Below are 27,483 nucleotides of genomic sequence, written 5' to 3'. Positions count from 1 at the left end.
GAAACTGACATTTGGTTTTATTGTGCCAAGGACATTACAGATGGTGGATCTTGCTGACACCTGCAGGGCATGGGTGCCCCATCTGCCAAGGCTGCTCCCACCCCCCACACTCAAATCCTGGGCGGCGGCCGTGATCCTCAAAGGTGCCCCCCACCCCGAGATTCCAAAAAGACTGGTGGTGGTGGTGGAAGCATAAGGAATGCAGCAAGGTCAGAGTCTCATTGTCCAAAGCCCACTTGACACCTGCCCCCCACCTGCCCTCCCACCCCACCCTGGCTCACACTAGACCCTGCCCGCCTCCACAGAGCTGGAGGCCAGGGACATCAATCACATCTTCATGCCCCATGGCCTGCCTGCCCCCAAACCAGAGAGATGCCACTTTCATAGAGCCAGTGCTGTTGTCTACATCACTTTTTGATTGGTTGATTTTATAAGATAAAAGTACAGTTTAATAGAGAAAAATTTCAACAATGACTGGGGTACTGGGAAGGGGATTTTCCCACTTTCTCCTCCCACCTCCTCGGCATCATTTGTGCTGGGGTGACAAGTTTCTGATCTTGGAAGGAATCGGGGACAGGGAGACTTTCCTCTGTCTGAATGTCACTCCTCAGGGGCTGCCTGGCTGCCAGTTGGTTTGTCTCTGTGTGCCTCTCGCCTACCTTCAGCACCCTTGCCCGAGTCCCCTGTGGAATGCAGGGATGGTGCTGTGCAGGGGGCAACAGGGCACGTCAGCTGGCGAAGAGACAGGTGATGATGGTGGTGGCAGTGATGAGAGGGCGCGCAGGGGTGGGCTAGCCAGAGGGAAGTGGGGAGGAGTGAGAGGAGGGGAGAGAGGGAAGAAGGAAGAAGGCAAGAGGGAAGAAAGCCAAAGAAGGTGGGGTGGCACCAGAGGGCAGGAGTGTGGGGGTTGGGAGATCGTCTCCAGTCTCTGGGTCTCCATCAACTCTTGTCTGGGGGTGGGTCTCTGTGCACTTTGTTTTTCTTCATACTGTCTAGGTATTCCTGTTGGGACACTGCCAGCACCGACGCTAGGATCTCATCATCATCCCAGTCGTTCAGGCCTGCTGGGCAAGAGGAAGGGAAAAAGGATGACAGAGCACTTTAAAGCCTGCCGTCTCCTTGCCCTTTGCTGATCCCTGGCTCTGGAGAGATCCCATTCAGGCCCCCATCACTCTTTTCTCTAAGGAGAAGACTCCTCTAGGCCTACAAAACCCCACTCAGATCCGCCTCTGGGACAGACTCTTGGACCTGAAAAATTCTCTTTTCCTGGGGAGATGGCCAGAGGCCCAAGAAGCCCCCTTTTCAGGACTAGCTGGTTTTTCCATCTCTCCCCAACTCCCAGCTGGCCCCTGGACCCTAGACAGACGAGGCTTACCAAAGGCAGAGGGGGACATCTGCTGAATGAGGGCCCGGCACTCCAGAGCAGGGTAGAGGGACACAAGGGGAGAAGTAGCCCGGTCGGCCCCTGTCGAGAACTGGCTGCTCGTACCTGGGGCAGATGGACAGTCAGAGGCAGGGCCCAGGACCTAGGCAGGACCTCCTGACCCCTGCATGCTCCCTATCAGCAAGTCACTGACCTGGTGCACAGGGTGAAGGAGGTTTGGCAAGAGCTAAGACAGTGCCTGGGGAAGGGGGCTTGATGCCCAGCTCGGCATGCAGCTCAGGGTGCTCGGGTGACGAGGCTGAACTCCGCTGCCTTGGGGACCGGCTGGTCCACTCCTCCAGACCACTGGAGGCTGCTGCTGTGGCAGAGCTGCACGTGGCGCTGGCTTTCCGGGGCTGCAGTGAGGAAGGAGGAGGAGGTAAAGACCAACACCAGTCGCAACCCTCCTCTGCCCCATTCCCAAAGGGCTCGCTCCCTCCCAGGATCCTGGCTATGATATAGCTTCTACATAGGCCACCACCATTCTTGTTTACACAATGGACCACAGGATGAAGGTAAGCTCTTTTAAAGCCCCTCTCATACCCTTACAGCCAATCTGACAGGAAACCTGTTACCTCCACCTTCAAAATAGATCCAGAATCTATCCCCTTCTCACCCCCTCCCTTGCCAGCACTGTCGTCAGTCACCAAAACTGCTATAGTAGCCTTCCCCTTGTTGGTCCCCTGCTTTCACCCTTGCCCCCTAGACTCCGTTCTACACTCAGCAGTCAGGAGGATCCTGTTAAATCCTAAGTCAGATCCCACTCTTTCTCTGCTCACAACCCTCTCATGGCTTCTGCCTCATTCAGAAAAAAAGCCAAAGTTCTCACCACAGCCCACAAGCCCCTTCCAATCTGGCTCCACCGCCTTCTGACTCCATCTACTACTACATTCTCTTCTGCCACAATGGCCTCCAGGCTGCTTCTGAATCACACCAGGTGTGCACTTTCTTCAGGGCCTTTGCTCTAGCTGGCCCTCTGCCTTCCCTGGCATAGGCACTTAATCCCCTCACCTCTGCAAGCTTTTGCTTAAATCTCACCTGCTCTGAGGCCAACCCTGACCATGCTATTTAATACTGTGAACTCCCAGCCCCACTCAGTCCTACTCATCCCCTTTATCCTGCTCTACATCTTTCATCCATACTACCTCTCAATTAACTTATTCATTATGTTTATTTTGTTCCACTCTGCATAAATGTAAGTACCACAAGTACAGGGATCTGGGACTGCCTGGCTCACCAATGTACCCCTATACACTGAGAACAGTGCCTGGCATAGACCTGCAATAAATATTTGTTCAACGAATTACTCAGCTCTTGCCAATGTCTATTAATCACTCTAAACTCCTTGTGATTCCTCAAATGCCTGGCTGTCATGCCCTAAGAATTCAACCTTTCTGTGTGGAGACTGACCAGAGCCCTCACCTTCACTGGTCTCCCAGCCAGGGTCAAGGGTCCCACTGATGCATGTGTTTCCCTTAACAGACAGAATCACTGAGGGTGGAGTGGGCCAGACCTGATTTTACATCCTCAGCACAGAGCCTGCCACACAAGAACATTCAGCAAAAGCCTGTCCCTCTGAAACTATCCATGAACCCTGCATGTCACCACCAGTGGCTGCCCTCCCTCACTCCTTAAAAGAGCTAGTTCTGCACAAGTGTTGAGAGTTCTAAGGCACAATGCCAAGACTATGGCCAAGATGAGGTACAGACGGGGCTGGGAGCTTCCTTCTCTCCCAGATGCCAAAATTGCTAGTTTTTTTCTGCCCGTTTGTGGGCAGAACGTGGGAATTAACAGGTTCTTAGCCAGGCTAGTGACAGAGCCCAGGACCCACCTGGCTGGGGCCACGGACTTGGCGAGCCTGTTTCTCCTGATCCCTCAGCCACTGCAGGTAGGACTCCCGAGCCACCTGCTCCTCAATGGCCTCATTTGTGGCCTCCCAGTCTGTGGCCCGCTTCTTGTCTTCCAGCATCTGCTGTTCAATCCACGATTCCTCTGATGTTTTTATGGCATTCTTCATCAGGGACTGCTCTGCAAACTGCAAGAAGTGGGGGAGGAACAGTGATGTGGGCTGACACTCTGAACTCTGGCCAAGAGCCAGAACTGGCTCAGGGAGGTGGGCCCACAGGCCCGGAAGAGAGTAGGCACAAAGGCAGGTACTCTTACGAAGCAACCCCCTGGGCAGGCTGCCTATTCATCAGGGACTGGGGGGAGGCGGGCTTGGGTTGTGGGACGTGTCGTTCCGAACTCCTATACTCAGAAGCTCTGCTCCCAACCCCAGGACACCTCAACTGAAGTACTAAGCCTGGGGCAGTCAGGTGTTCGCCAGCCAGGGCTAGAATTTAAAGAAGCCTCACCCAGTGACGACTCAGTTGTTGAGGCCTTCCTCACCTATGCCCAGATGGGACAAGGAGAAAAGATCACCCGAGAAGTGAGCTCTGTGTCCACAGGGTAGAGGGAGTATTGGGGCATTTAACTGGACAAGAGAACAGTGTCAGCATGGTGTAAGGTGCTGTGAGTTGTGGAACACTGTGTGAGAGTGTTCTCTGTCAGGCTGTGAGACATAACAGATTTTTAAAAACAGAACAATGAAAAGTATCACTGCATATCTCAGGGAATAAATGTGCAGTACTGTTCAGTGAAACTTATTCTAATGCACATATACACACCACACACCAATGTGTGCACGCACTAAGTAATGATGTAAAATGTAATTTTTTACCCATGGATAACAGTCCAAAAAGAATGTAAAACTCTGTTAGAATAAGCCAATTAAAAAACGGGGAAAAAAATCTAAACACAACTTCAAAGAAGATATATAGATGGCAAATAAGCACATGAAAAGATGCTCAACACCATCTGTCATTAGGAATTGCAAATTAAAAATAACAACAAGGTACCCATCAGTTAAAGATATCAGTAAGAACTATAGCTTCATGTAGATACGGATGGTTACATATAGAAATATTTCTAGATATGTGTATACACACAGATTGGTATATACACATATACTTCCTTGCTTTGTCAGCTGAAAGGGCCTAGAAACAAGGATACCCCAACAGCAAGGAGCAAACTCAGCACCCAGATGCTGGTTTCTAATAACATTCTCCAATAAAAGGAACTAGGACTCCTTGGAGAAATGGCTGGTTCTAGGAATGGGGCAGGAAATATACAAGGTGAGCCTGGAGCACCTTGTAGTGCCAGAAAGTAAGTATTCAAAACAAAATAAAACAGGGACTTCCCTGGTGGCGCAGTGGTTAAGAATCGCCTGCCAATGCAGGGGACACGGGTCAAGCCCTGGTCTGGGAAGATCCCACATGCCGCGGGGTAACTAAGCCCGTGCGCCACAGCAACTGAGCCTGCGAGCCACAACTACTGAGCTTGCGTGCCACAACTACTGAAGCCCGTGTGCCTAGAGCCCGTGCTCCGCAACAAGAGAATCCACTGCGATGAGAAGCCCGTGCACCACAACGAAGAGGAGCCCCCGCTCGCCGCAACTAGAGAAAGCCCGCACGCAGCAACGAAGACCCAACACAGCCAAAAATAAATAAATCAATTAATTAAAATAAATAAATAAATAAATAAATAAAACAAAACCGAACAAACCAAGAAACAGCCCCCACTGCCAAAACACACCACCACAATGATGGAGGTATGTCAGAGACGCAGGAACCAACAAAAAGAGCTCCCAATAGCCAAAACTGGAACAATTTGAGCATCAAAATGAAAACAGTGTTGGATTATAACCCAAAGTGTAAAAGTATTAAAGATATACCCATCAGTCCACAATGATATAAATGATTGAATAAATTAATAATGGAGGATAAGAGACAAATCTCCCTTGCAGAAGAATTCCAAATAATTTTTGTAGATACTCTGCTCTCAAGGAGATGGAGTATAACACCCCCCCCCCTTTTTTTTTGGCTGTGTTGTGCGGCTTGCGGGATCTTAGTTCCCCAACCAGGGATTGAAGCCAGGCCCTCGGCAGTTAAAGCGCAAGTCCTAACCACTGGACTGCCAGGGAATTCCCTAACTCCACTTCTTAAGTGTGGGCTGTAAATGACTTCCTTCCAAACAGTACAGCATGGAAAAGGGGGTGGTGTGGGGGAAGAGTAATTTTACAGTGGAGAAAACCTGATAAACACTACTTCTGCCAGATGATCAAGGTCGACATCAACAGTTATAAATCACGTTCACAGTATACACTGTTGATATGATGTGATGAGAACGGCACTTTACCACTGTGATCCTCCTCCCTGAAACCCACAGCCCCAGTCTAATCGTGAGAAAAACATCAGACAAATTCCAAAAGAGAAACATCCTACAATATAGCTGACCAGTACTCCTCAAAACTGTCAAGGTCACCAAAAACATGAAAGTGTGAGAAACCATCACAGGTAAGAGAGCCTAAGGAGATATTATGACTTTAGTTAATAATGATATGTGAATATTGGTTCATATACTGTATCAAATGTAGCACAGTCATCTGATATGTGAATAATAGCAAAATTGTGTGCAAGGGGGAGGAGGGTATATGGGAACTCTCTACTATCTTCTCAATTTTTCTGTAAATCTAAAACTATTCTAAACAAGTCTACTAAAAAAAAAAACTTAGGGCACTCACATTTTTAACAAAAGGAAAAAGAAAAGATACACGTGATTAAACCACAGAAAGTCACGGATGAATCTTAAGTGTACAGTGTTACTTGAAAGAAGCCACTGGAAAAACTACATACTGTATGATTCCCATTATATGACATTCTAGAAAAGGCAAAACTATAGAGTCTGTAAACAGATCAAAAACAAGGAAATTCAGAAAAACTGTCACAGAAATATGGTCTTTAGTTAATATATCAATATTGGTTCATTAAGTGTGACAAATACACTATGCTAATACGTTAATCATAGGAGGGTATATGGGAATTCTATAATCACAATAATTACATAAATCTAAAACTGTTCTGAGATTAAAAATTTAAAAAACAAAACCAAAAAACCTTTATGTTGGAGGGTGTGCTGGTGTTAGGGTGTGTTTCCTAAAATGAGGCAGGAGCACTTTCTGTTTGTAGGAAGTGAAACCTGAATAGAAGATACCAAAATCCCCAGCAGACAACTGTTTATGAGACAGAGAATCAGAATCTGTCAGTGTGTGCTGAGAAAATGTACTGCCACCTTCTGAGCACCTACTAGGCACCAGGCCCAGTGTTAGGCACTTTCTGTATCGGCCAAGCTGCCAGTAAAATTACTTGTACAATCTGCCTTAGGTCCCAAGCCAGTAAGTGGTGGGGCCAGGCCTACACTCCAAGTCTCTGTGACCACAGCTGTCTGTACCTGCTGAGGTTCAGAGGAGGATCCATGTGGGTGCCAAGACACCCAGACCAAGCCCTGGCTCACAGTTCCCAAGTGTGATTCCATATCCCCAAATGCCAACCCTTAACAGGCACAAAAGATGGGTGAGCCAGCTCAGACAGGCAAACCAAGACCACAGAATGAGCCCTGAGAGACCACCTTGGGTAACTTCCTAACTTCACAGAGGTGAGACCTTACGGGCGACTCAGAGAGGTGACAGGATATTTTTGTGGGCTAGGGGCAAAACTGAAACTCCAACAGAGATTTCTGGTCTCTATATCCAGCATCCATTCTGGGCACAGGGACCTGCTTACCCCCGGTTTGAATGATGGCAGGCCCAGCCCCACGCCAATGGTGGCCTTGTTAGGATTCACCACTGAATTGTAGTGGATATTCCGATGGTAGCTGACACGGATGGGTTCATCCTCATTTTGATGGATCCCATGGAATGTGTTGATGGGTTCTGCAGAGAAAGAGAAGGAGGGAGCATCCACAATGGGCTGGGTGGGGCAGGCTCGGACCAGGCGTGATCAGTCGCTCACCAACACCACAGAAGTACCTGTGCTGTACTGGTACACCTCCACGGGCCGGTTGTACATCTCTGCCATGGCCTGCATCTCAATGTGGTTGCCATGGCAGTTGTTTTTCCGCTTCCGGTTGATGTAGGTGGTAAAGTCCTCTGTGACATAGTTAGAGAAGTAGTCGGCATTCTTCATCTGCAGAACAGATCAGAGGAGCAAGCTCTATGTGGAGAAGAGATCCTCCCACTCTGCCCCCGCCCCAAGGTCTCTGCAAGGTCTCACCAGATAGTCCATGCAGTGCTTTCGCACAACCTCATGCATATCCTGGTCTCCATACACCTGGTCAGCTGTGGGGACAGAAGGAGAGGCTGGGGTCAGAGCTGCCACCAAAGAAGAGTTCTGAGTCATAGAACATCCTTGGGGGTGGAGGGCTGGGGGCCAGGGAAATGCCCTTTCCTACCCTAAGGCATGGAGAGTTCTTGGCCTTGTGGGCTGGAATAGGGTCATGAAAAAAGAGGCAGGCAGGGACAGTCTTTTTTTTTTTTTTTTAGGGACAGTCTTTAAGAACAAGAGTACAGGTAAGAGGGACACAACCACAGGCCTCTTGAGCAGATGACTTTGTCAACAAACATTTTAAATCCCTAAGTGGCCTTAAGCACCTTCAATTCCACATACACCCCCCTTCGCTTTTCACATGAGGAAACTGAGGCTCGGGGAGTTCGTGGCTTGACCAAGGTCACACAGAAGTCAAGTCTGTGACAGATTCTAGAATTCAGTTTCCTGACTCTCAGGAGTGAGTATGGCCTTTATAAGGTTAAAAAAAAAAAGGAAAGGAAAGGAAAAGAAAAACAACTGGGCTCTAAGCCCAATTCTGCTAGGTACTAGTGAGCAAAATGACCAGAGGCAAATGACCCAAGTGTTCTGACCTTCATATGCCTCACGTGTAAAATGGGATGGAGCTGGATGACTTCCTGGCAGGCCTCTCGTGGGATTAATAAGATAATAGGTGTGAAGTGACTAGCACTGGGTTTGGGACAGAGCAGTCACTCAGAGCCCCCTTTCCTGTAGTGGGGCCTGAATGTGCAGTACTGTGAAGGTGATAGAGGTGAGTAAAATCCTGCCCCTATCCGCAAGATGCATGTAGTCTATAAGAGAGATAAGACACATATGCATCTAACTTAAGCTTAATTCAGGAAAGGCAGCCTGTGGCCCAAATGGTCCAGGCATTATAGGGTTTTGGTCACAATAAGAACTAGGCTCCCTCTGCCTCACTTAAGGATGTTCAAACATGCCGTTCCCTTTTCAAGACATTATTTCCATCCTCCTTGTCTGCCTACATGTCAAATGGCAGTGTATTCTTAAAACAGTTCCCCACCCTCCAGAGCACCTCTATCACCAGATTTATCAAAGGTGCGTACAGACTTCATCTGCCTGATCACACTGGGTTCCCACTGAGGGCAGAGGGCAGTTCACATCCAAGTCCACCCCCAGCTCAGAGCCTGATGCAGTGCAAGAAATTGGGAACAGTTTGCTGAGTGGATGGGAAGGCTGGGGGAGCCAGGGAGCCTTCTCCCTGAGAAATTAAAATGGGCTTGAAGATGAGGCACGCCTTATGTCCACTGGCTAAGAAGAAGAGGGAATTTCCCTTTGTCTCCCCGGAGGACCGTTGCTCTGACGGGATCTCCCTGGGGCACTGGGGCACTGGGGCACTGGGGCAGGGGCAGGGGCAGGTCCCGCAGGGAACACTGCAGAGTTCTTCCACGACAGCCAGTCTACCTCTGTGAAGAATCGCCAGAAGAACGCCTTCACTGCCCTCCCCTTCCTTCCCTGGAGGGTTATGTGAGATAAGGAGAAAAAGGCCGAAAACAGGGCCCATGCCTGTCTCACGTCCTCCTGGAGGTGCAGAGACCTGAGAGGGATGGGGAGTGGGGGCTGTGAAGGCGGGAAGGGGTAGTCCCTTCACCGATGTAAACAAGGATGTGGGTTCTGCGGCCACACTCTCCCCTGCCCCACCCCCCAGCGGCACTTCCAGCAAGTCACATGCCCTGTGCACAGGCTGGGGGCCCCCTGCCGCTGCCTTTCTTAGAAGCCAGGACCACAGAACCCGCTGTGGCTGCCGGAGCTGCCCGAGGAGCTATTTCTGTAGAATAAACTTGGGGTGCCAAAGAGGCAGTGCTGTCAGCAGCTGCAGTAAACAGGAACTGAGACAGGAGTGAAGGGGTTAAAAAATAGGAGTTGGTCTGTCAGGCTCAGGGAGGTGGCTGAGATGCTCCTAGGGAAGGGTCAACCGGCATTTCCCGGCCTGGGAGGTAGATCTACCCGACCTAGATGCCAGATGCAAGAAGTTGGGGGAAAGAGGGGAGACTGTGGACAGGGAAGGGAGTTGGGGGAGAACCTTCCCATGAGGGTCCCCCCATTGCCCTGTGACTCCTTTGCCTGACAGAAAGGCTCTTCTGCCTCCTAGCTATGTGGCACTGGAAAAGGCCTTTAACCACTCTGGGCTGCAATGTCCTTATCCAGAAAGTGGGGGAGAGTAACGCCTCTTCCTCTCACGGGGCGTTGTTAAGACTACAGGGGATGGTCTGCTGAACACCTAAAGCATACTAGGTGTTCAAGAGACAGGGCTCCGTTTGTCATAAGGAGGACGATGACGCCTTCAGATAGCTAGCCACCCACAAGTCAGCTAGAATGTCACCGGAACCACTTATTAAGCCCTTCCTCATTTCTGTTGCACTTCATCAGCCAGAGGAAAGCCCCAAACTCGAAGTCTAGGTTGTCCCTCCTCATGAAGGCAGAACTGGTTCTCTACCTTTGCTGAATCCAGAGGTCCACAAGCCTACATTCTGTGCCTGTAGTTCAAATCTTTAGCAACCAAATAGGCCTCACAAACTGGGTTCCTTACATGTGGGCCAAGTATGACCTTCTCTACTTATCTATAAAATGTAAAATACCACCTTCTCTATGGTACATGTATTTAATCACAGCTTTTGGGAGGGGGGAACCCACCTCACTGGTTGTAAGATGTACCCTAGGGCTTCCCTGGTGGTGCAGTGGTTGAGAATCTGCCTGCCAATGCAGGGGACACGGGTTCGAGCCCTGGTCTGGGAAGATCCCACATGCCACAGAGCAACTGGGCCCGTGAGCCACAGCTACTGAGCCTGCGCGTCTGGAGCCTGTGCTCCGCAACAACAGAGGCTGCAATAGTGAGAGGCCCACGCACCGCGATGAAGAGTGGCCCCCGCTCGCCGCAACTAGAGAAAGCCCTCGCACAGAAACGAAGACCCAACACAGCCAAAAAAAAAAAAAAAAAAAAAAAAGATGTAGCCTAGTTTGGGGATCATCAACATGGAAGAAAATGTGCATCTCTGATCCAAGGCAACAGAGCAACAGAACCAGGCTCCCTCTGCCTCACTTAAGGATGTTCCAATGAGGCAGAGTAGAAGGATCTTTTGAATGACATAAGGCAGGAAAAACACCCAGTGCAGGGCTAAGAACACAGACATCCTCATTCAGGAGATGCTTGTCTGATTTTGCCAGCCCTACCTCTGTCCTCCAGAAAGCCCTCCTCCTCCCGAGAAGGTGGCACATGGAACCCGGGGCTGAGCTGGATTTCCCTGTGGGGTCCAAGGTGGAGGGAAAGGGCCCAATGGTCCTGCAGAGGTAGGGGAATTCACAGCACTTGTTTTGATAGAAACCGAAACTCCTCCTCTTGCTGACACTGCACTTGTGGGCAATCTGCACCTGCTCTCCCCTCCCAGAGTCCAGCTGGAAAGGGGTCCCCACCACCTCACCTCTGTCCCCAACCCAAATAGGGCTCAGAAATCCTCAGTACAATACTACAATTGGTTCCACCAAGGCCTTTTCACATTCTAACTCATTCCATTCTTACCCCAAAAAACCCTACTTTACACAGGACAGATACTGAGGTACAGAAATGTGGCACAGTTGGCCCAAGGTCACACATTTGGGAGGTTGAAGGAGAGGCCAGGCTTTCAAGGAGTAACTGGTAACTTCAAGCACTGATGCCCCAGGTGACATTACCACCACTCCCAATCCAGCTATCCACTTAGCCACCTGACTCCCTAGGCCAGGCCTGATCCTGACTGCCTCAGTTTCCCCACCAGCACAAGCAGGAATCAGCTGGAATGCAGGAAAGGCCTGAAAGTGGGCAGAGATTACAGGTATCAGGGGCTGTACCCCTCACTAGGGCCACAGAGGTCAGCATGGACTTTCCCTCCCCACACCCCACTTCTGTCCTTTCTCGGAGCATACAGAGACACCAGCATAGAAATGCACATGTGCATGCACACAGCCAGCAGATCCTGCCAAAGATGTTCCCTGAGGCCAAATACCCACACAACCACCCTCACAACTGCAGAGAACTATCGTATCCAACAAGTAGATGCCCTTGCCACCAACCACAAAGACTGAAGGCTGGACAAGACACGAGGCTGTACAAACTGAGGACCCCTCCACACCTCCTTCCTAGCCCTTGCCAGGGGGCCTGATGGGAGGGGGGAATAGCCAATGGCTCTAACAGACTTGTCTCAACCTCCCTCCCGTGCTGCCTGGGGGAAGGTCCCCCAAAATGTAGTCACTATTTGTTGAGGAATTATGTGGAAGAGCAAGACAGGAGAGCCTGGACTCTCTAAAGAGTTTAAGGGGAACTTCATTGGAGTTCCAGTGATTAAGACTCCATACTGCCACTGCAGGGGGCATGGGTTCAATCCCTGGTCGGGGAACTAAGATCCCATATACTGCATGGTGCAGCCAAAAAAAATAGTAATAAAAAGTTTTAAAAATAGATAGAGAGTTCAAGTACAAGGCCCTACAATTTGTTTTAGAGGCACCTGGGGATTACCCCCTACCAGGCTGCTGCCTGCCTGCCTGCCTGCCTGCCTACCTGCCTGCTGGAAGAGCCACAGCGAGTTCCATTGAGGACAGAAAAGGAAGCTTGGTGTGTGCAGGGAAATCTAAAAACAAACCACACAAATGTGTGTACAAAGCAGTAGAGGGAGACAGGACCTGCTCTATTCCCTGCTCCTCTCCTGGCCCAGTGGGAACCCTGGCCCCACTGAGGAGATGAACCAAAAAAAAGGCCTCACCTGCCTGTCAAGCAGCTGTGGTGCATACCTGGCCTGTGGCCCCAGCTACCCCAACTGGCACACCCTCAGCGGGGGAGAAAGCAGGACTCAGCCCTCTCAATAGCCTGGTCTCTGAGATGCCTGCTCCTCTACTCAAGAATGCCCATTGCAGGACTTCCCTGGTGGTCCAGTGGTTAAGAATCCGCCTTCCAATGCAAGGGACGTGGTTTTGATCCCTGGTAGGGGAACTAAGATCCCACATGCCGCAGGGCAGCCTGCATGCCACAACTAGAGAGCCCGCACGCCACAACGAAAGATCCCATGCGCTGCAACTAAGACCCGACGCAGCCATAAATAGATAGATAGATAGATAGATAGATAGATAGATAGATAAAATGCCCATTGCAAAGATGGGAACACTGAAGGAGGCAGGGCAGAGAGAGGTCAACAGAAGCTGGTGTACATGGTGGCCCATGGGATTCCTCTCCTTCTGGCCTGGTTCAACCTCAAACACCAATGTTCTGATACTGGCTGTGTGACCTAGATAATAAGGCCCTGACTTTCTCTTACGGCCTATTTCCCTTTTATAGAAGAGTCAAAATTGATCGAAGATCCATTCCTTCAATGCTGATAGTCCATGTTCCAAGACTAAAAGGTCCAGAGCAGTGGGCCTCGCTAATGTTTCCGGACCCCATCACTGTAACGTGCACAGTCCCAGCTGTATCCCCAAGGTCCACGCAGACACACGCACATGTGGCTGCCACTCTGCCCACAGAGGCCGAGGCCAAGGCTAAGACCAGGGCCAGGGCCAGAGGTTTTGCTGAGTCAAAGCCATATAGAGAGAGGGAGGGAAGAGAGATGCAGACTCACGTCTCCAGGAGGAGGTTATCTGAGCATAGCAGGGGCAGGGTGGACCACAGGATACCTCTGGGACCCAGGCTCCCAATTCCACTCCACCCAAGCCTGTGCCAATGCTCACGAGTTCCCAACAGGTGGTGGTGGAAAAGAGAACTGGGCACAAGCAGTGGATATTGGTTCACACTGGGGACAGCCAGACCTCAGAGGTAAAACAGAGGGTAGAAAGCCACCTGCCTCAGGATTCCTAAGAGTAGAGGACCACAGGCTCCTAGTTGGAAGAAGACAGACCCAGAGAGGTCAAGGAATAAAGCCAAGGTCACCCAGCCAGTTGACGGCTAAGCTAAGAAGCTAGGGCTTCCCTAGGGTCATAGAAAGAATGTGTCCTTTGGATACCTCTTGGTTCCCATGCAGTTCTGCCACTAATGACCCTGAGCATGTCACCTCCCTTTCGTGAGCCTCAATCTTCTCACCTGTCTCATGGGATAATGATCGCAATTTTGCAGGTGAACCTGAAGCACCCTGAGGAATGCCTAGCAATCACTCGGGGTCAAGGAACGACAGAGTGGTCTCTGTGTTGGTCCCCCCTCCAACTCCAGCCCTCAGTTACGTGGTCCTTCTACTATTCAATATGTGGCAGCCTGTAGCCCTCCTCACCAGAGCCTAGGGGAACTACCACCTGTCCCTGTCCCAAGCTAGGCTGGAAGCAAAGGGGCAGCAGAAAGCTTGAGGATAAAGTGCCCTCCCCAGGCACGTGTCCTGTGCACTCTGCCCCAGGGAAACCTCAAGGTGAGGCCTAGAGACCCGGGGGTCATGTACTTCTCAGGGAGAGGCCGTGGGGCTTCTGAGGTTTTACGAAGAAAACCCAAGGGCAGCCCAGTCAGAGGAAATGTGTAGCCATAGTGCTGATAGGGAAAGGCCTTCAACCTGTCATGGTCAGCTCTTCCTGTAAACTTAGGCCCCTTACTGGAAGGCCCCAATGAGGGGGAAGGGTCAGAAGGTGTTTGGGGAGAACAGCTAGATGGACACACACTTAAATTTTGTTCTTGGCATGGGTTACTGCCAAGCCAGGTCCTCACCAGGCCCAAGGTCTGCCTCAAAGACCACCCAAGACCCAGATGCCCAGCTGCATTCTCTGACCCTCACGCCACCAGCAGCCTTGCTTACCCCACATTCAACCTAAGGTCTCGGCACAGGCCTAACACCTAACGGGCCCCCACCTCTTCTTTGTTTGCCTTCCTTTGGTCCAAGATGCCCCCAAACCTAGCTCTTTCTCTAGGAAACATCCCAGGGAGGACATGGACTTGAGCCACAGGGATAGGAAGGTTGGAGTTTTCCCAGCCCAGCAGATTCCATTGCCTGAACCTCTTCTGCTTGGTAGAATAGGGAGGCAACCAGTCACCCCACCTAACTTTCTTTCACCCACTCAAACATCTGTGGCTCTGAGGCACCACTAATAATAGCATTCAAGCTTCATCAATGCTATTGTTCCATGAGAGTCTACCAAGTCAGGCACTAAAGGGATTTACTAAAGTAATCTCATTTAACCATTATAACACGACATCTTTTAGCCTCATGGTACACAGGTACCTGAGATACAGAAAACAGGCTCAGGGAAAAAAGAGGTGCTTGCCCAGGGGCACACCAACAATCAGTGGTAGAGCCAGAAGTGGAGCCTGAGTCAGTCCAGCCCACCAACAGACATGAAGGGTGTGCACAGACTAAGAGAATAGCAGACCCAAAAGGGATTCAATGAGCCCTTCAGAATCAACACCATTCACAGATGGGAAAATGGAAGTTATGAGTCAGGGGAGGAAGAACTAGAAGAAAGGGCTTCTGACTCCCAGCTCAAAGCTCCTATGGGAGAGCACTTTTCCTTGGGAGATATCAGAGCTCCAAAGGGAGGATCAGATCACACTCCCAGCTTCCCTTGGACACCAACACAGGACCTCACAATTGCTTGTTGAGTCAGAGATTCAGAGCCAGAGAAGCTTCAAAGATCCAGCTCAGACTGGACAGTAGATGGTATTAGGGAATTATTAATTTTGTTAGGTATGATAATGGCATTGTTGTTACGTTAAAAGAGAAAGAGAGGGCCCTCACCTGTCAGAGAAACATACAGAAATATTTACGAATGAGATGATCCATGATGGGGTTTTGCTTTAAAAATACTCATTTCAGAGGAGTAAAAAAGAGTGGGTGGGGTAGTGATGAAACAAGGCTGGCAATATGTTAACGATTATTTTGAAGATGAATGATGGGTACATGAGGGTTCACTATTCTTCTTTCGTGTAGGTTTAAAAAAAGTCCTATGATTCCAGGGTGACAGCTGTGTGCTGCAGTTAAGAGGCCTCAGACTAACCTAACCCAGACTCCGACTCCCGACTGTTCTATGTACTCTCTGACCCTAGGTAAGTCATTCCCTATTTCTGAGATGCTTTTCTCATCTAACAACTGGAAGCAATAGTCCTACACTTACCTAGCTTGGAGGAGAATTAAAAGGGTTTACTGTAGTGTCTGACAGAGCAATCTGTCCCTAAGTAATGTTACTTTCTTTATCACTATTATTGCTGTTATTACTCTCATACCACCATACTACCTCATGACTGAGGGCTAGAGGCCAGATACTAACTTGAGGCTGGGGACTGGAGTCCCTAAAAGATCAGCTAACTCTGCCCCCAACCCTGTCACACGGGTTACTCCTGACAACTGGGACACAGCTCAGGGGCAGCCCTAGGCCCTTGAAGGCTGAGGCAGAGACTCACCTACAGCCCGGAAGAGACAGGCGCCGTCCTCCTTCATCTGCTTGATGATGAAGCCCTTCTTGTCTCGCAGGGCCTTTTCAAACCAGTGCTCCTGCTGGAGGGAAGAGGTGGGGGTCAGCAACAGGAAAGGCCTGTACCCTCGCCCCAGGGCCCTGCCCCTGAGCTCTCAAGGGGCCCAGATGATTGGCTGAGAGGACAATGGGCAGGGTCCAGTTTTCTGCCCTGCCTGACAACTCTGTGCATGTGAAGCAGGAGGAGACCCTTTCTTTTAGGGAATCAGTCACTGTGTGAGCAGAGCAGACTTGCTCCCAGAGGGGTCTCAGCTGCCCTGAGAGCAGAAGCCCCATCTGTATTCTGACCACTGCTAACCATGCTGGGAATCCAGTGTTGGGCCTTCCCCTAGGCAGCCAGAGGCCCAGACCCAGCAAGTGCCTGGGGGGGAAACCTGGCTCTACCTCGAGGAGTTTCACCTGGGGACCCTCTAGTCACTTAGGGTAGGGGAGATGTTTAGGAGGGAGTGACTGGCAAGAGTCTAGTTCCTGAGCTCCACATACAGCTAGGGAATTCCAAGATATACTGTATAAGGCAAAACATATACAAAGTATGATCTCACTTGTGATAGAACACATTTAACATATATATATGTATGCATATGTATACAAACACACATGCACACAAAGTTGGGAAGACCTTACACAACAAAATATTATCCCTAAATGTTGGTATTACAGGTGATTTTACTTCACCACCTCCTTTATAAAAAGAGGTATACAATACCTTACCCAAAATTCCAAACTTCTAAAAGCTTTTAAAACCAAGTCTTTATTTAACTCATTTAGCATCACAATCCGACCTGAGTTGACAAGAACCCATTTATTCCACTTAGAGGAGAATATTCAAACATTTCTATGCAGAAACATTCAGGTGTTTGACTACGAGGTGCGGCTATAGACCCCACGGGAGGTGTCACATAATACACAGTACATATACCAGGTGACTTTCCTAAATTCTGAAATTTTTCTGAATTCCAAAGTACAGCTGGCCCTAAAGGTGTGGGGTTAAGTGAACCTGTACAAGTGTGTATTTTCAGATGTTTTTAAAAAAAATAATGGAGAGGGACTTCCTGGTGACCCAGCGGTTGAGATTCCACGCTTCCACTGCAGGGGGCACGGGTTCAATCCCTGGTCAGGGAACTAAGATCCCGCATGCCACCTGGTGTGGCTAAAAATGAATGAATGAATGAATGAATGAATAAATAAATAAATAAAGGAGAGCTGGATAGGCGGAACATATAGGATGTCTAGGGCAGTGAAACTATGCTACATACTGTAACAGTGGTTGCATCATTATACATTTATCCAAACCCATAGAATGTACAACACTAAGAGCAAACCCTAATGTAGACTATGGGCTTTGGGTGATTATGATGTGTCCGTGTAGGTCCAATGATTGTAACAAATGTACCACTTTGGTGGGGGACACTGATTATGGGGGAGGCTCTGAATGTGTGGGGGGGCAGGTGGTATATGGGAACTCCCTGTACCTTCTGCTCAATTTTGCTGTGAACCTAAAACTGCTCTAAAAAATACATCTATTAAAAAATAATGTCCAAGTGTCACTTAAAACATGTTTTCCATCTCAAAACAAAACAAACCAGAAGCAGATCTTTCCCAGCCTCCTCGCGCCATCTGCTGGCCACCAGAAGAAGCCAGCCTGAGCCCGCATCAGGTCTAGGGACCAGAAATTCCAAGGCTGCTCCTCGGGGACACGACCCAGCCTAGGGATTTACAGGATCTGGGCTAATGCCAATCAGACAGAGGAGGTCACCTCTCTGCAGGCGATTTTTAGCCAGCTCAGGTGAGAGAAATTCCTGGCAAAGTAGGAAGCACAAGGTTTAGAGGCTAAAAAGCTCTGGGTTCCAACCCCAGCTCTGTCACTCACTTGTTGCATGAGTTCAGGTAAGCTACCTGAACTCTCCAAGCCTCAGCCTATCAAACGGGGGATATGTGATCTGCCCGACAGCTGTCAAGAGGTTCAGAGGAGCTTCAGGACCTGAAAAGGCTTTCTGAACAACATACCATGCACTGGTGAGGTGGTCATCAGTAACAGAAGAAGGGGCAAGACCAGCACAGAAAGAGATGACGTACAACTGAGAGGCCTTCAGAAAGTCCCAGGTGAGTGGCTAGACGGGAGGGGATGAAGGGAGGGTGACGAGGGAATAGCCAGTAGCCCCACCATCAGGGCCCGCACACCAGGAAGCTGTGGCTGGCTTTCCAGAGATGACAAAGGCACCTGGAGGCTCTTAATGGGCTTCCACAGCACAGACTCTTGTTTGTGTACAACATTCCAGCAGTCCAGGTGTCCCTCCTGCCCTGAGGCTGTCAGGCTGGACTGGCCTACTCCAGCCAGTTCCCCTATCCCTGACCTGCAGAGTCAGCCATCTCCCAGCACCATGGTGCCTGCCTTAGCCAGGGGTCTTCAGCAGGGAAGCTGCAACTATGACTACAACCCCAGACTGGACAGAAGTAGTAGTTCTAAAAAAGCAGGGCACACAGCAACCTCCTGCCCTCAAGCATGGGGGGAAAAGAGATCGAGAGGGGACAGGGGATCAAAGAGGACGAGAGTGGCTCCTACTTACTCATCCAACAAAAGTTTACCAGGTAGCTACTAAGTCAGACCCTGGGCTGGCAATGAGGACAGAAAAATGAATCAAATTTGGTCTCAACCTCGATAAATTCATAAACTGCTAGAGGGGTGGGGAAACAGGCAATGTCCACACTGAAGTGTGAGCAAGGGCTTTGAAAGAGGTGAACACAGGGGTGCTATGAAACAGAGGAAGGGACCTGGCCAGTCATTAAGGCTGGCACTTGAGAGGAGGTGCCACCTGGGTAAAGGAGTAAAACACCAAGACCTCCAGAAACGCTTGTTAACTGGATAAGAGATCACTTCTGTCACTCCAGGGATGCCAGAGGCCCAGCAATGAGTTCAGCAGAGCTAAAGTCCTGGATAGGACTAGGCAAGTAAGCAGGACAGGGCCAAGCAAAAAGATGAATTCATATTAGCCGAATGCCTGCCCAGGCCAGGTGCCAGATGCAAAAGGTGACCTCATTTAACTGTCCTTACCACAGCTCAGGTGGCAGGAAGCATTATCTTCATTTTACAAAGGCAGAAAGGAACTGGGGTTTGGGCACCAGCAAAGCCTAGTGTAAAGGCAACAAGAGAAGCCTCATGAGTCACAGCATGGAGATGTACCTGGCAGCCCATTTGGGAAAATCCTGATTTGTCCTTAAAAATGAAGAAGGCCTGAGCATTCCCCTTGCACAAGCAAGGCTTTGGTACTGGGGCAGCCAGACTGGCATCTGGGCCTGGATCTGGAGGCCAGACCACTAGCCACCCACTGCCTTTGGCACCAGCAGCCTTTAAAGCAGGCTCTGGCTGAAACCCCTTCTCTCTCTCCCTCTGCGGGCAGAAACAGGGAGGTCATGGTCCTGGGCTCCAAAAAGAGCTTAGAGTCCCAAGAGCTCAGAGCACAGTCTTTTCCTTTCCCCAGATGGACAGGAGCCTCCAAGGAAAGTGCCAACTTGAGAGTCGTTTAGGAAAATGGCCCAGGAAGGAAGGGCTGGCGGGAGTGAAAGGTGGGAGCTGGCCCAGCCATAAGCTACATCAATGTCCAGGCCTAAGAAAGTCAAATCCAGACCCTGGGACTTCCCCGGCGGTCTAGTGATTAAGTCTCTGTGCTTCCACTGCAGGGTTCAATCCCTGGTCGGGGAACTAAGATCCCACATGCCGTGCAGCACAGTCCAAAAATTAAATAAAAAGTAAATAAATAAAATAAAATAAAGATACAAAAAGTCCAGACCCTGAATCTTCCAAGCCCACTGCTGAACCTGTGGGTGACTCCCCCCACATCTCTGAGCCTCCACAAAGGGGCTGGGCAAAGCTCTCTGACACCAGGGGATCCAAGGTGCAAGACTGCAACCTACTGGTCCAAAGGCACAACAGAAGTTGAAGCAGGCTGTGGGACCCAACTGACTGAGGTTTCAATCCAACTCCACTAATTATTAGCCATGTGATGAACTGCTCTGAGCCACAGTTTTCCAATCTGTGAAATGGGATAACAAGCCTCCCAATAATAGGGATCCTGGGAAGACTCAAATACTATACGACTTTGCCCAGTATGAGAGCACTTAACGAGTTCCCTTCCTCGCCCTGGAAGGGAAACAAGAACATCTCTGTAGTAGGCTGAATAATGACCACCCAAAGACATCAGGCCCTAATCCCTGGAACCTGTAAATGTTACAGGAAGAGGATCTTTGCAAATGTGGTTAAGAATCTTGCGATGGGGAGATTATCTTGGAGTATCAGGGTAGGACCTAAATGCAATCACGAGTGTCCTCAGAACAGCAGAGGAAGACCTGACACAGACAGAGGAGGAGACCACCCATACACAGAGGAGAAGCAGGCAGAGGTCAGAGTGATGCGGTCAAAAACCAAGGAATGGGAGCAGCCACTAGAAGCTGGAAGAGGACTGGATTCTCCCATAGAGCCCGTGGAGTGAGTGTGGCCCTGCCAACACCTTGATTTGGGCCCAGTGAAACTGATTTCGGACTTCTGGCCTCCAGAACTGTGAGAGAATAAATTTCTGTTGTTTTAAACCACCCAGTTGGTGGTAATTTGTCACAGCAACCACAGGAAACAAATACAACCTCCTTGTAGCACTCCCTTGTGTGAGCTGTGAGGCAACGTGGCAATGCTCATATCCCACAGGATCCACCCTGTTTGCATCCCCCCAGGGAAAGGGTTAGAATTAAGGCTGCAGGGGCCTGGAATCCCCCCTCCCAGCCTGGGAAGCTGCTGACTCTGTCTACTGATGAATGAGTTGCCACTGAAACGGGGAGGAGGCAGGGGGAGATGGCAGCAGCAGTGGCAGCTCATGGACAGATGTCTTCCCAGAACCCACGGCCAAGAGGTTTTTCGTATTCTGGGCTACACAGCTCTGTCCCAGCAAGCCTGGCGCCAAGACCACCCCTCTCTCCCCCAAAATACCCAGGAACGCTGGCTCTGCTCCACGGGCTAAACACAGGCAACACATCCAATGAGAAACAGACAGACACACTGCTAAGGACTAACACAAGCTCTCCAGGGCAGAGGAATCGGAAAAGAGCAAAAGGCCCCAAACCTACTGCCAGGCCGCTGGGGTGGGGGGTGAGGGGGATTAACAAATGAAGATTCTATTATTCTGCAACAAAAAGAAACAAAGTCCTGATGCATGCTACAACATGGATGAACCTTGAAAACATTATGCTGAGTGAAAGAACGAAGTCACAAAGGACTGCATGTTGTATGATTCCATTTATATGAAATATCCAGAAAAGACAAATCAATCAAGACAAAAAGTAGATTAGTGGTTGTCAGAGGCCGAGAGGGGATGAGGGGATGGGGGATGATGATGATGCAGGGTTTCTTTCTGAGGTGAAAAAATGTTCTAAAATTGACTGACTGTGGTGATGGATGTACAACTCTGTGAATACACTAAAAGTCACTGAATTGTACACTTTGAACTGGTGAACTGCATGATGTGTGAATTATATCTCAAGAAAGCTGTTAAAAACACACACAGGGGGTTTCCCTGGTGGCGCAGTGGTTAAGAATCCACCTGCCAATGCAGGGGACACGGGTTCGAGCCCGGGTCCGGGAAGATCCCACACGCCGCGGAGCAACTGAGCCCTCGCGCCACAACTACCGAGCCCGTGTGCCACAACTACTGAAGCCCGCATGCCTAGAGCCCATGCTCCGCAACAAGAAGCCACTGCAATGATAAACCCGTGCACCGCAACGAAGAGTACCCCCGCTCACTGCAACTACAGAAAGCCCACACGCAGCAACAAAGACCCAACACAGCCATAAACAAACAAATAAATAAATAAAAATTTTAAAAAAACCACACACACACACACACACAGGGACTTCCCTGGAGATCCAGCGGTTAAGACTCCACGCTTACACTGCAAGGGGTGCAGGTTCAATCCCTGGTCAGGGAACTAAAATCCCATATCCCGAGTGGTGAAGCCAAAAAGTAAAAACAACATCAACAACAAAAGAGAACAAAACACACACACACAAAGGCCTACAGCACTGGCTGGGGAGAAGAAAGCTGGTAACTGCTTGAAACTTCATAGCATACTCCCAAAAGCCAAGGGGCCCCACTCAAAACTTTCACAATGAATGGGGGGAGTAGGGAACAGAGAATTAAAGAGATTACAACTAGCTTCAGAACAATGAGTACAACCTCCCTCCCCACCACTACCCATTTTATGGATGGAGAAACTGAGGCCCAGAAAAAGGAACTGCCAAAAGATACAGGACTCAAGCCCAGACCACCCAGACCACCCAGGCAGAGACCACTTCCTGCTATACCACTCTGCCTCCTCACCAGAGGAATCAGCAGGTTCCTAGACGCCAAATGAAGGGTCTTTGCCAACAAAGATCAGTTGTTGCAAAGGCTCCTAGGAAGAACCCAGATGATCCTGGGGAAGCTTCAAGAGAAGAATCAGCCAAGGTCCAAGGTGGGCCAGGTCAGGTATTCAGACACTCAATAACCTTGGGCATGGGTGGACTTTTGGCAGCTAAGCAGGAGGTCCTGGGATTTGAACTCAGGCCTGCCAGCTCCAAAGCCTAAACTTTTTCTACACACAACCCTACTTCCAAACCATCCAAGAGGTCTCCCAACAGGCAACCCCCGAGCTTATTCACCACAGCAGAGCTGGCCACAAAAATCACTGTCTGCCACAACCCTGAGCCTCACACTGACCAGGCCACTTGTCCTGACCACCAAGCTTGGATGGTTGAGAGGGAACACGGGCAGGGGAGAGAGGAGAGGAACCCAGTTCTGCCTCGAAAGACACCTACTGTTCCCTGTCACCTCCAGGCCCAAAGGGCTTTGGTGTGAGCTCCCTAAAATCCCAAAGCTAAACAATACCTCACCAGCTCCTTACCTGACCAAAGAGAAAACTGTGGCTCAGAGAGCACCGGCAGAACTATTCTGGTTCATCCAGAAAAGCCCCATCAGAGCCAGGGTGGGAACCCAGGCATCCTGGCTTCAGTGTCAGGTCCACCTCCTCCCACCACTTCAGCACATGGGCCCCCTTCACAAAATGCTCTGTGGGGTCCTCAAGCTCAGGACGCTCTCAAGCCATTCTTTTCACAGGGAAGACTCTCGGCAAGGCAGCCATACCTGGGAAAGGAAACCCCTGACAACACCACCTTCCTAAGCAGTGGGACCCCCAGGGTGTCAAAAGGGCTCCCAAAGGCAGTAGATACAGTAACAGCATCAGGACAGACAAGTCTGAGTAGTCACAAGGACCAGATTCACCATCTGGGCTCCCTCTCAACAACTCCCCTCTTTCCCAAGGATCTAATTGGCCTCCGGGTTACAAATGCCCCCAGTGATGGTTCAGGACCAAGCCTAGGGCAGCAGGAAAAATCTCCCCTCTTTTCATCCCCAAGTTCAACCAGGTGAAGCAAAAAGAAGCATCTTCTTCCTCCCTTTGTCCCAAGAAGTGGGAGGACAGGAAGCCTCTCCTCCGTCATTGGGAAGGGAAGGTATCATGCAACCACAGAGCTTTACTTCCATGTTCTTATGGGAACAATTACAAGGGAGGGACTCCTAGCCCAGGAGATGCAAAGGGGATGTAAGGAGGTGTCTTTCTAGTCACCATGGCAGCATATGACTTTCTCTCTGTTCCTGGCACTCCTCGTTTCTGTGGAGAAGGAAAGGCACACTTTACTGTAACCGGAGAGAAGAAATAACTCTTGGTCCTCACCCTGGCAGATGATTTATCCTGCCTGGAGAAGTAGTAATGCATGGAAAGGGAACAAGAACGGGGGCTCAAAACCAGGCCCTGGCCCTGGCCCCCGTGAAGTACACAAAGATTTACCTGAACCAAGAGAGAGAGGAATGTGGGTGGAGAATTTCCTGCAGTGGGGATGTCCCAAACCCCTTCCCTGTCTCTGGGAAGACAAAAGCTTATTGAAAGCAATTCAGGAAGCTGAGAATATTTCCATGATCCAGGAAATTAGAAGCATAGCTGGGTCAGGGAGAGACTCAACACATCTCCTAGATCTTGAGGGCAGGCCTCAGTCCTCACGTCCCCAGTACCTGACAACTTTCTCACAGAAAGTAAGGAGAACTTCCTAGCCTGAGCAGGCTCAGGTAGGGAGTTCTTATGACTGTGAAAAGCATCCAGGTCCTTCTGTCCAATGGGGGAGGCCTCAGGCCACGTTGGGGAGGACTTCCCGTCCCTCTCCCTGGTGAGAAAGGATTGCCTGGTTGGGGGGGGAAGGGAGGGGAGGAGGAGCCTCATACCCAAGTGGGGAGCTCAAGCCCCTCCCTAAGGTGAAGGATCTCTTGTCCCAGAGGGGAAGCTCAGGCCCCTGCGAGGAGGCTCAGACCCTTTCCCCCAGAATCCCACCTTACCCATGTCCCCAAGAGTAATGAGGAGCCCGCAGGACTTAGTTCAAAGTGGAAGGCGGGCTTAGGCTCAAGTCCCCAAGGCATGAAATCTTATGCCCCCAAAAGGCCTCTAAAACTGGGGTACACGTATGCTGAGAGAAAGTTCAAACTCATGAGGGGAGATGCGGAACCCTATTCCCCAGGGACTCTACCCATGCCCCAAAGGAAGAGTCTCAGGGCTCATATCTGGTCAGGGGAGACCTCCCGTTCCTGTGGAGTACCTTAAGTTCCTTGAGGGGGAAGTTTGGACCTCACCTCTAGAGACACACTGGTCACTGGGGGTAAGTATGCATCTCTTGTCTTTGAGGGAAAGCTCAAGAGTCCTTGGCACAGTGTGTCTCAGCTGCCCAAAGAGAATACTCAGACCACTCCCTGAGGAGGAAAGTCCCCTAAAGACCTCTGTGGAGGGGTATCAGTTTCCCGAAGAGGCTTCAGACCCAGTCTCTGAAAGCCCCAGTCCATAAGCAGGGGGAATCCTAGGTTCCAGTATCCGAAACAGTGAGTCCCATTTTCTTGAAGAAAGGTTCAGGCCTGGTGCTGGGGGCGGGGTGTCTAGACCTTAAAAAAAGCTTAAGCTCCTAGAGAGAAATGCAGACTCTTGTCTCCAAAGAGGTCTCAGACCTCTTAGAGAAAGCACAGACCCGTGTCACTTAGAAGGGGATGAATCTCATGTGCCCTAGCACACTTTCTGGTCCCAGGGTGTTGGTTTTGACCCTTGTTCCCATAGGGAAGGGGATCTTAGGGGGGTATGTATGTGTGTGTGTCAGGCCCTTGACTTCTAGAAGAGGGAGTCTCAGACCCCACTGCTGCATGGTCCTGTGCTGTATCCCCCTGAGAAAGAGAAGGGGGTTGTCCTATACAGAGTGTCTCAGACCCCTGAAACGGTTTTGGCGTCTTGGGGACACTCATATCTCTGAGATCTCCACCTTACCTGTATTCCCTGGAGAAGAAGTCTTAGACTCTTATCCCAGAGGAAAAGAAATCTCAAGTCACTGAACAGAGACCAAGGTCCTCTGGAGAGTCATGAGACTCCCCTCTCAGGAAGCATTCCATCTTTCCTGTCTCTCCTGGGGAGTTCCTACCTATTGACCCTACACGATGAGGTCCCTGGGCCCAGAATGACAACTACGGGCCCTAGAAGACACCGCAGACCCCACTTTTAAGTCCTCCATCTTATCTGGGGCCTCTAACCCCAAGTCCTTGGCGGGGGAAAGAGGGTCTCTCACACCCCCACTACCAGAGAAAAGAGTGCCAGGCTCAGAGAGAAGAGAAAGGCCCCTTGGAGCGATCTCAAATAGCCTTCCTTGGGTCCCTACGCAGTCTGGGCATCCCGTCCACCACACCCAGTCACCCGTCACCCCCCGTCCATACCTGCTCAACGGTGGCGGGGTCCATGGTCTCTATGCGCGCTGCAGCCGCTTCATACTCATCCTCACTGTTGTAACCTGCGCCGACCTCCTCACGCTCAGGGCTGGCCCCGCCAACCGCGCCAACCCCAGGGGCTTGACGCCGCCGCTTGCTGTGACCCGGCCCAGAGCAGCAACCACCCACGCCAACGGCGCTGCCCACGCCCACCACCACGCCCGCCGCGCCCACGCCCGCTGCCGTGGTACCCAACGCGTCACCGGGACCGCCGCCGGGACCGCCGGGGCCCCCACAAGGAGGAGGAGAGGCCTGCTGTGGCCGGGGGCCCGCCACGGCGCCAGGCGGCACGGCCAGCGCCCAGCGATGGAGGGCACCCGGTGGCCCCGGGAGCGGGCCCTGAGGCGGTGGCGAGGCTCGAGGACGGGCGCCAACGACTCCCGAGTCACGGTCGCGATCGCCGCCGCCCACACCCGTGCCGCCGCCGCCCACGCCTACACCCCCGCCGCGGCGAGGCGCCGGGGGCAGCGGCCCGGGCGGCGGCGGCTCGTTGGCGGGGTCGGCGTCGGGAGGCGGTGGTTTCTTTTTGGGGAGAATAGTCATGGCGGCACCGCCGAGTACCCCCCACCAAACTCGGCGCGGGGCACGCCGGGAGAGGACCCGGATGAGGGGGGCTACAGTGGTGCGCGAAGCACGACGGGATCGCCGGGACCCGGATAAAGAGATCGAGGCACCGGTTCTCCAGCCGTCGGCGGCGCGCGGGTCACGCGGCCGGAGAACCCGGATGTGAAGTCTAAAATGAAGACACCGCGGCGAGCTTGTCGTAGCCTTCTCTCCAAGTCCAGCAAGTTTATTGCTACGCTCTTTCCGGCCTTCGGCTTCAAAGAAAACAGAACCAAAACAAGCACCTCTTCGCCCCGCCCCCTCGCAGGTTGTTGAACTACCGGGTGGGGCCCGGGGCGTTGCGCAGGCGCGCCGGGGCACAGCCCCGCCTCTCGCTCGGAAGTACGTGGGCAAAATCTTCGCCGCCGCCGCCACAATTGAGGGCACCAACCAATCGAAGCGGTTGCGTGGGTCCTCGATGATGCCCACGAGCCAATCAGAAGCGAACAATCGCCCTCCCCTGCCCTCCGTCTCAGGTTTCAGTCGAAGTCTGCACCCTTGTTCCTTGCCTTTCCTCTCGGTCCCGTCGTGCTCTTGTCTCCCCGAGGCTCTGACTCGCAGGCGGGGGCACTGCAACAGGACAGCGTGGCCTGCCCCGTGCACGAGTTTTTAAATCGCCTCCCTTCCGGGCTTCCAACTTGGCCCCAGTCAGCCGGACTGACTGGAAAATATCAACACTCCCAGAGCTTAGCTAGCCCCTGAAGCATCACTTCCGTTTCCACCCACCAGAAATCCGCATCCGGTAGAGAGGCGGGCACTGCTTCACCCTGGCAACAGGCCGGGTTCTGCGGTGATTGGTTAAGACGTGCCACCACTCAAGTCGAACGGGCCAACCCTGGGACAGACGTGCACCTTTGGGACAGTGGGTGTTTGGGAAGCAGACACGCCCACCCTGGCACCGGCGCACCGCTGCCCTCGTGTTGACCTCCCCGCCCCCGTGGCTAGCGCGCAG

General features: G+C 51.2%; 1 protein-coding gene across 3 annotated transcripts; it reads right to left on the bottom strand.

The window, feature by feature from the left end:
• Positions 1–27,241, bottom strand: OTUD5 (OTU deubiquitinase 5). Of its 3 annotated transcripts, none has more exons than XM_081221626.1 (9): positions 25,878–27,241; positions 15,995–16,088; positions 7,573–7,637; positions 7,329–7,485; positions 7,084–7,232; positions 3,255–3,458; positions 1,578–1,779; positions 1,376–1,489; positions 1–1,064 (listed from the first exon to the last, which is right to left on the bottom strand). In XM_081221626.1, the coding sequence occupies exons 1-9, from the start codon at positions 26,469–26,471 to the stop codon at positions 940–942; spliced, it is 1,704 nt and encodes a 567-aa protein (XP_081077752.1). In that variant the 5' UTR covers positions 26,472–27,241; the 3' UTR covers positions 1–939. The 3 variants fall into 3 exon arrangements, with proteins under 3 accessions (XP_081077752.1, XP_081077750.1, XP_081077751.1); XM_081221624.1 differs by having other exon boundaries at positions 1–1,061; positions 25,878–27,136; XM_081221625.1 differs by having other exon boundaries at positions 15,995–16,085; positions 25,878–27,136.
• Between the last annotated feature and the right edge of the window lie 242 nt (positions 27,242–27,483).

Source organism: Mesoplodon bidens (assembly GCF_964165515.1).
Source record: "Mesoplodon bidens genome assembly, chromosome: X".
Classification (NCBI taxonomy): Eukaryota; Metazoa; Chordata; class Mammalia; order Artiodactyla; family Ziphiidae; genus Mesoplodon; species Mesoplodon bidens.
Note: the sequence above shows the minus strand (reverse complement) of the source record. Positions and strands in the feature narration are given on the sequence as shown.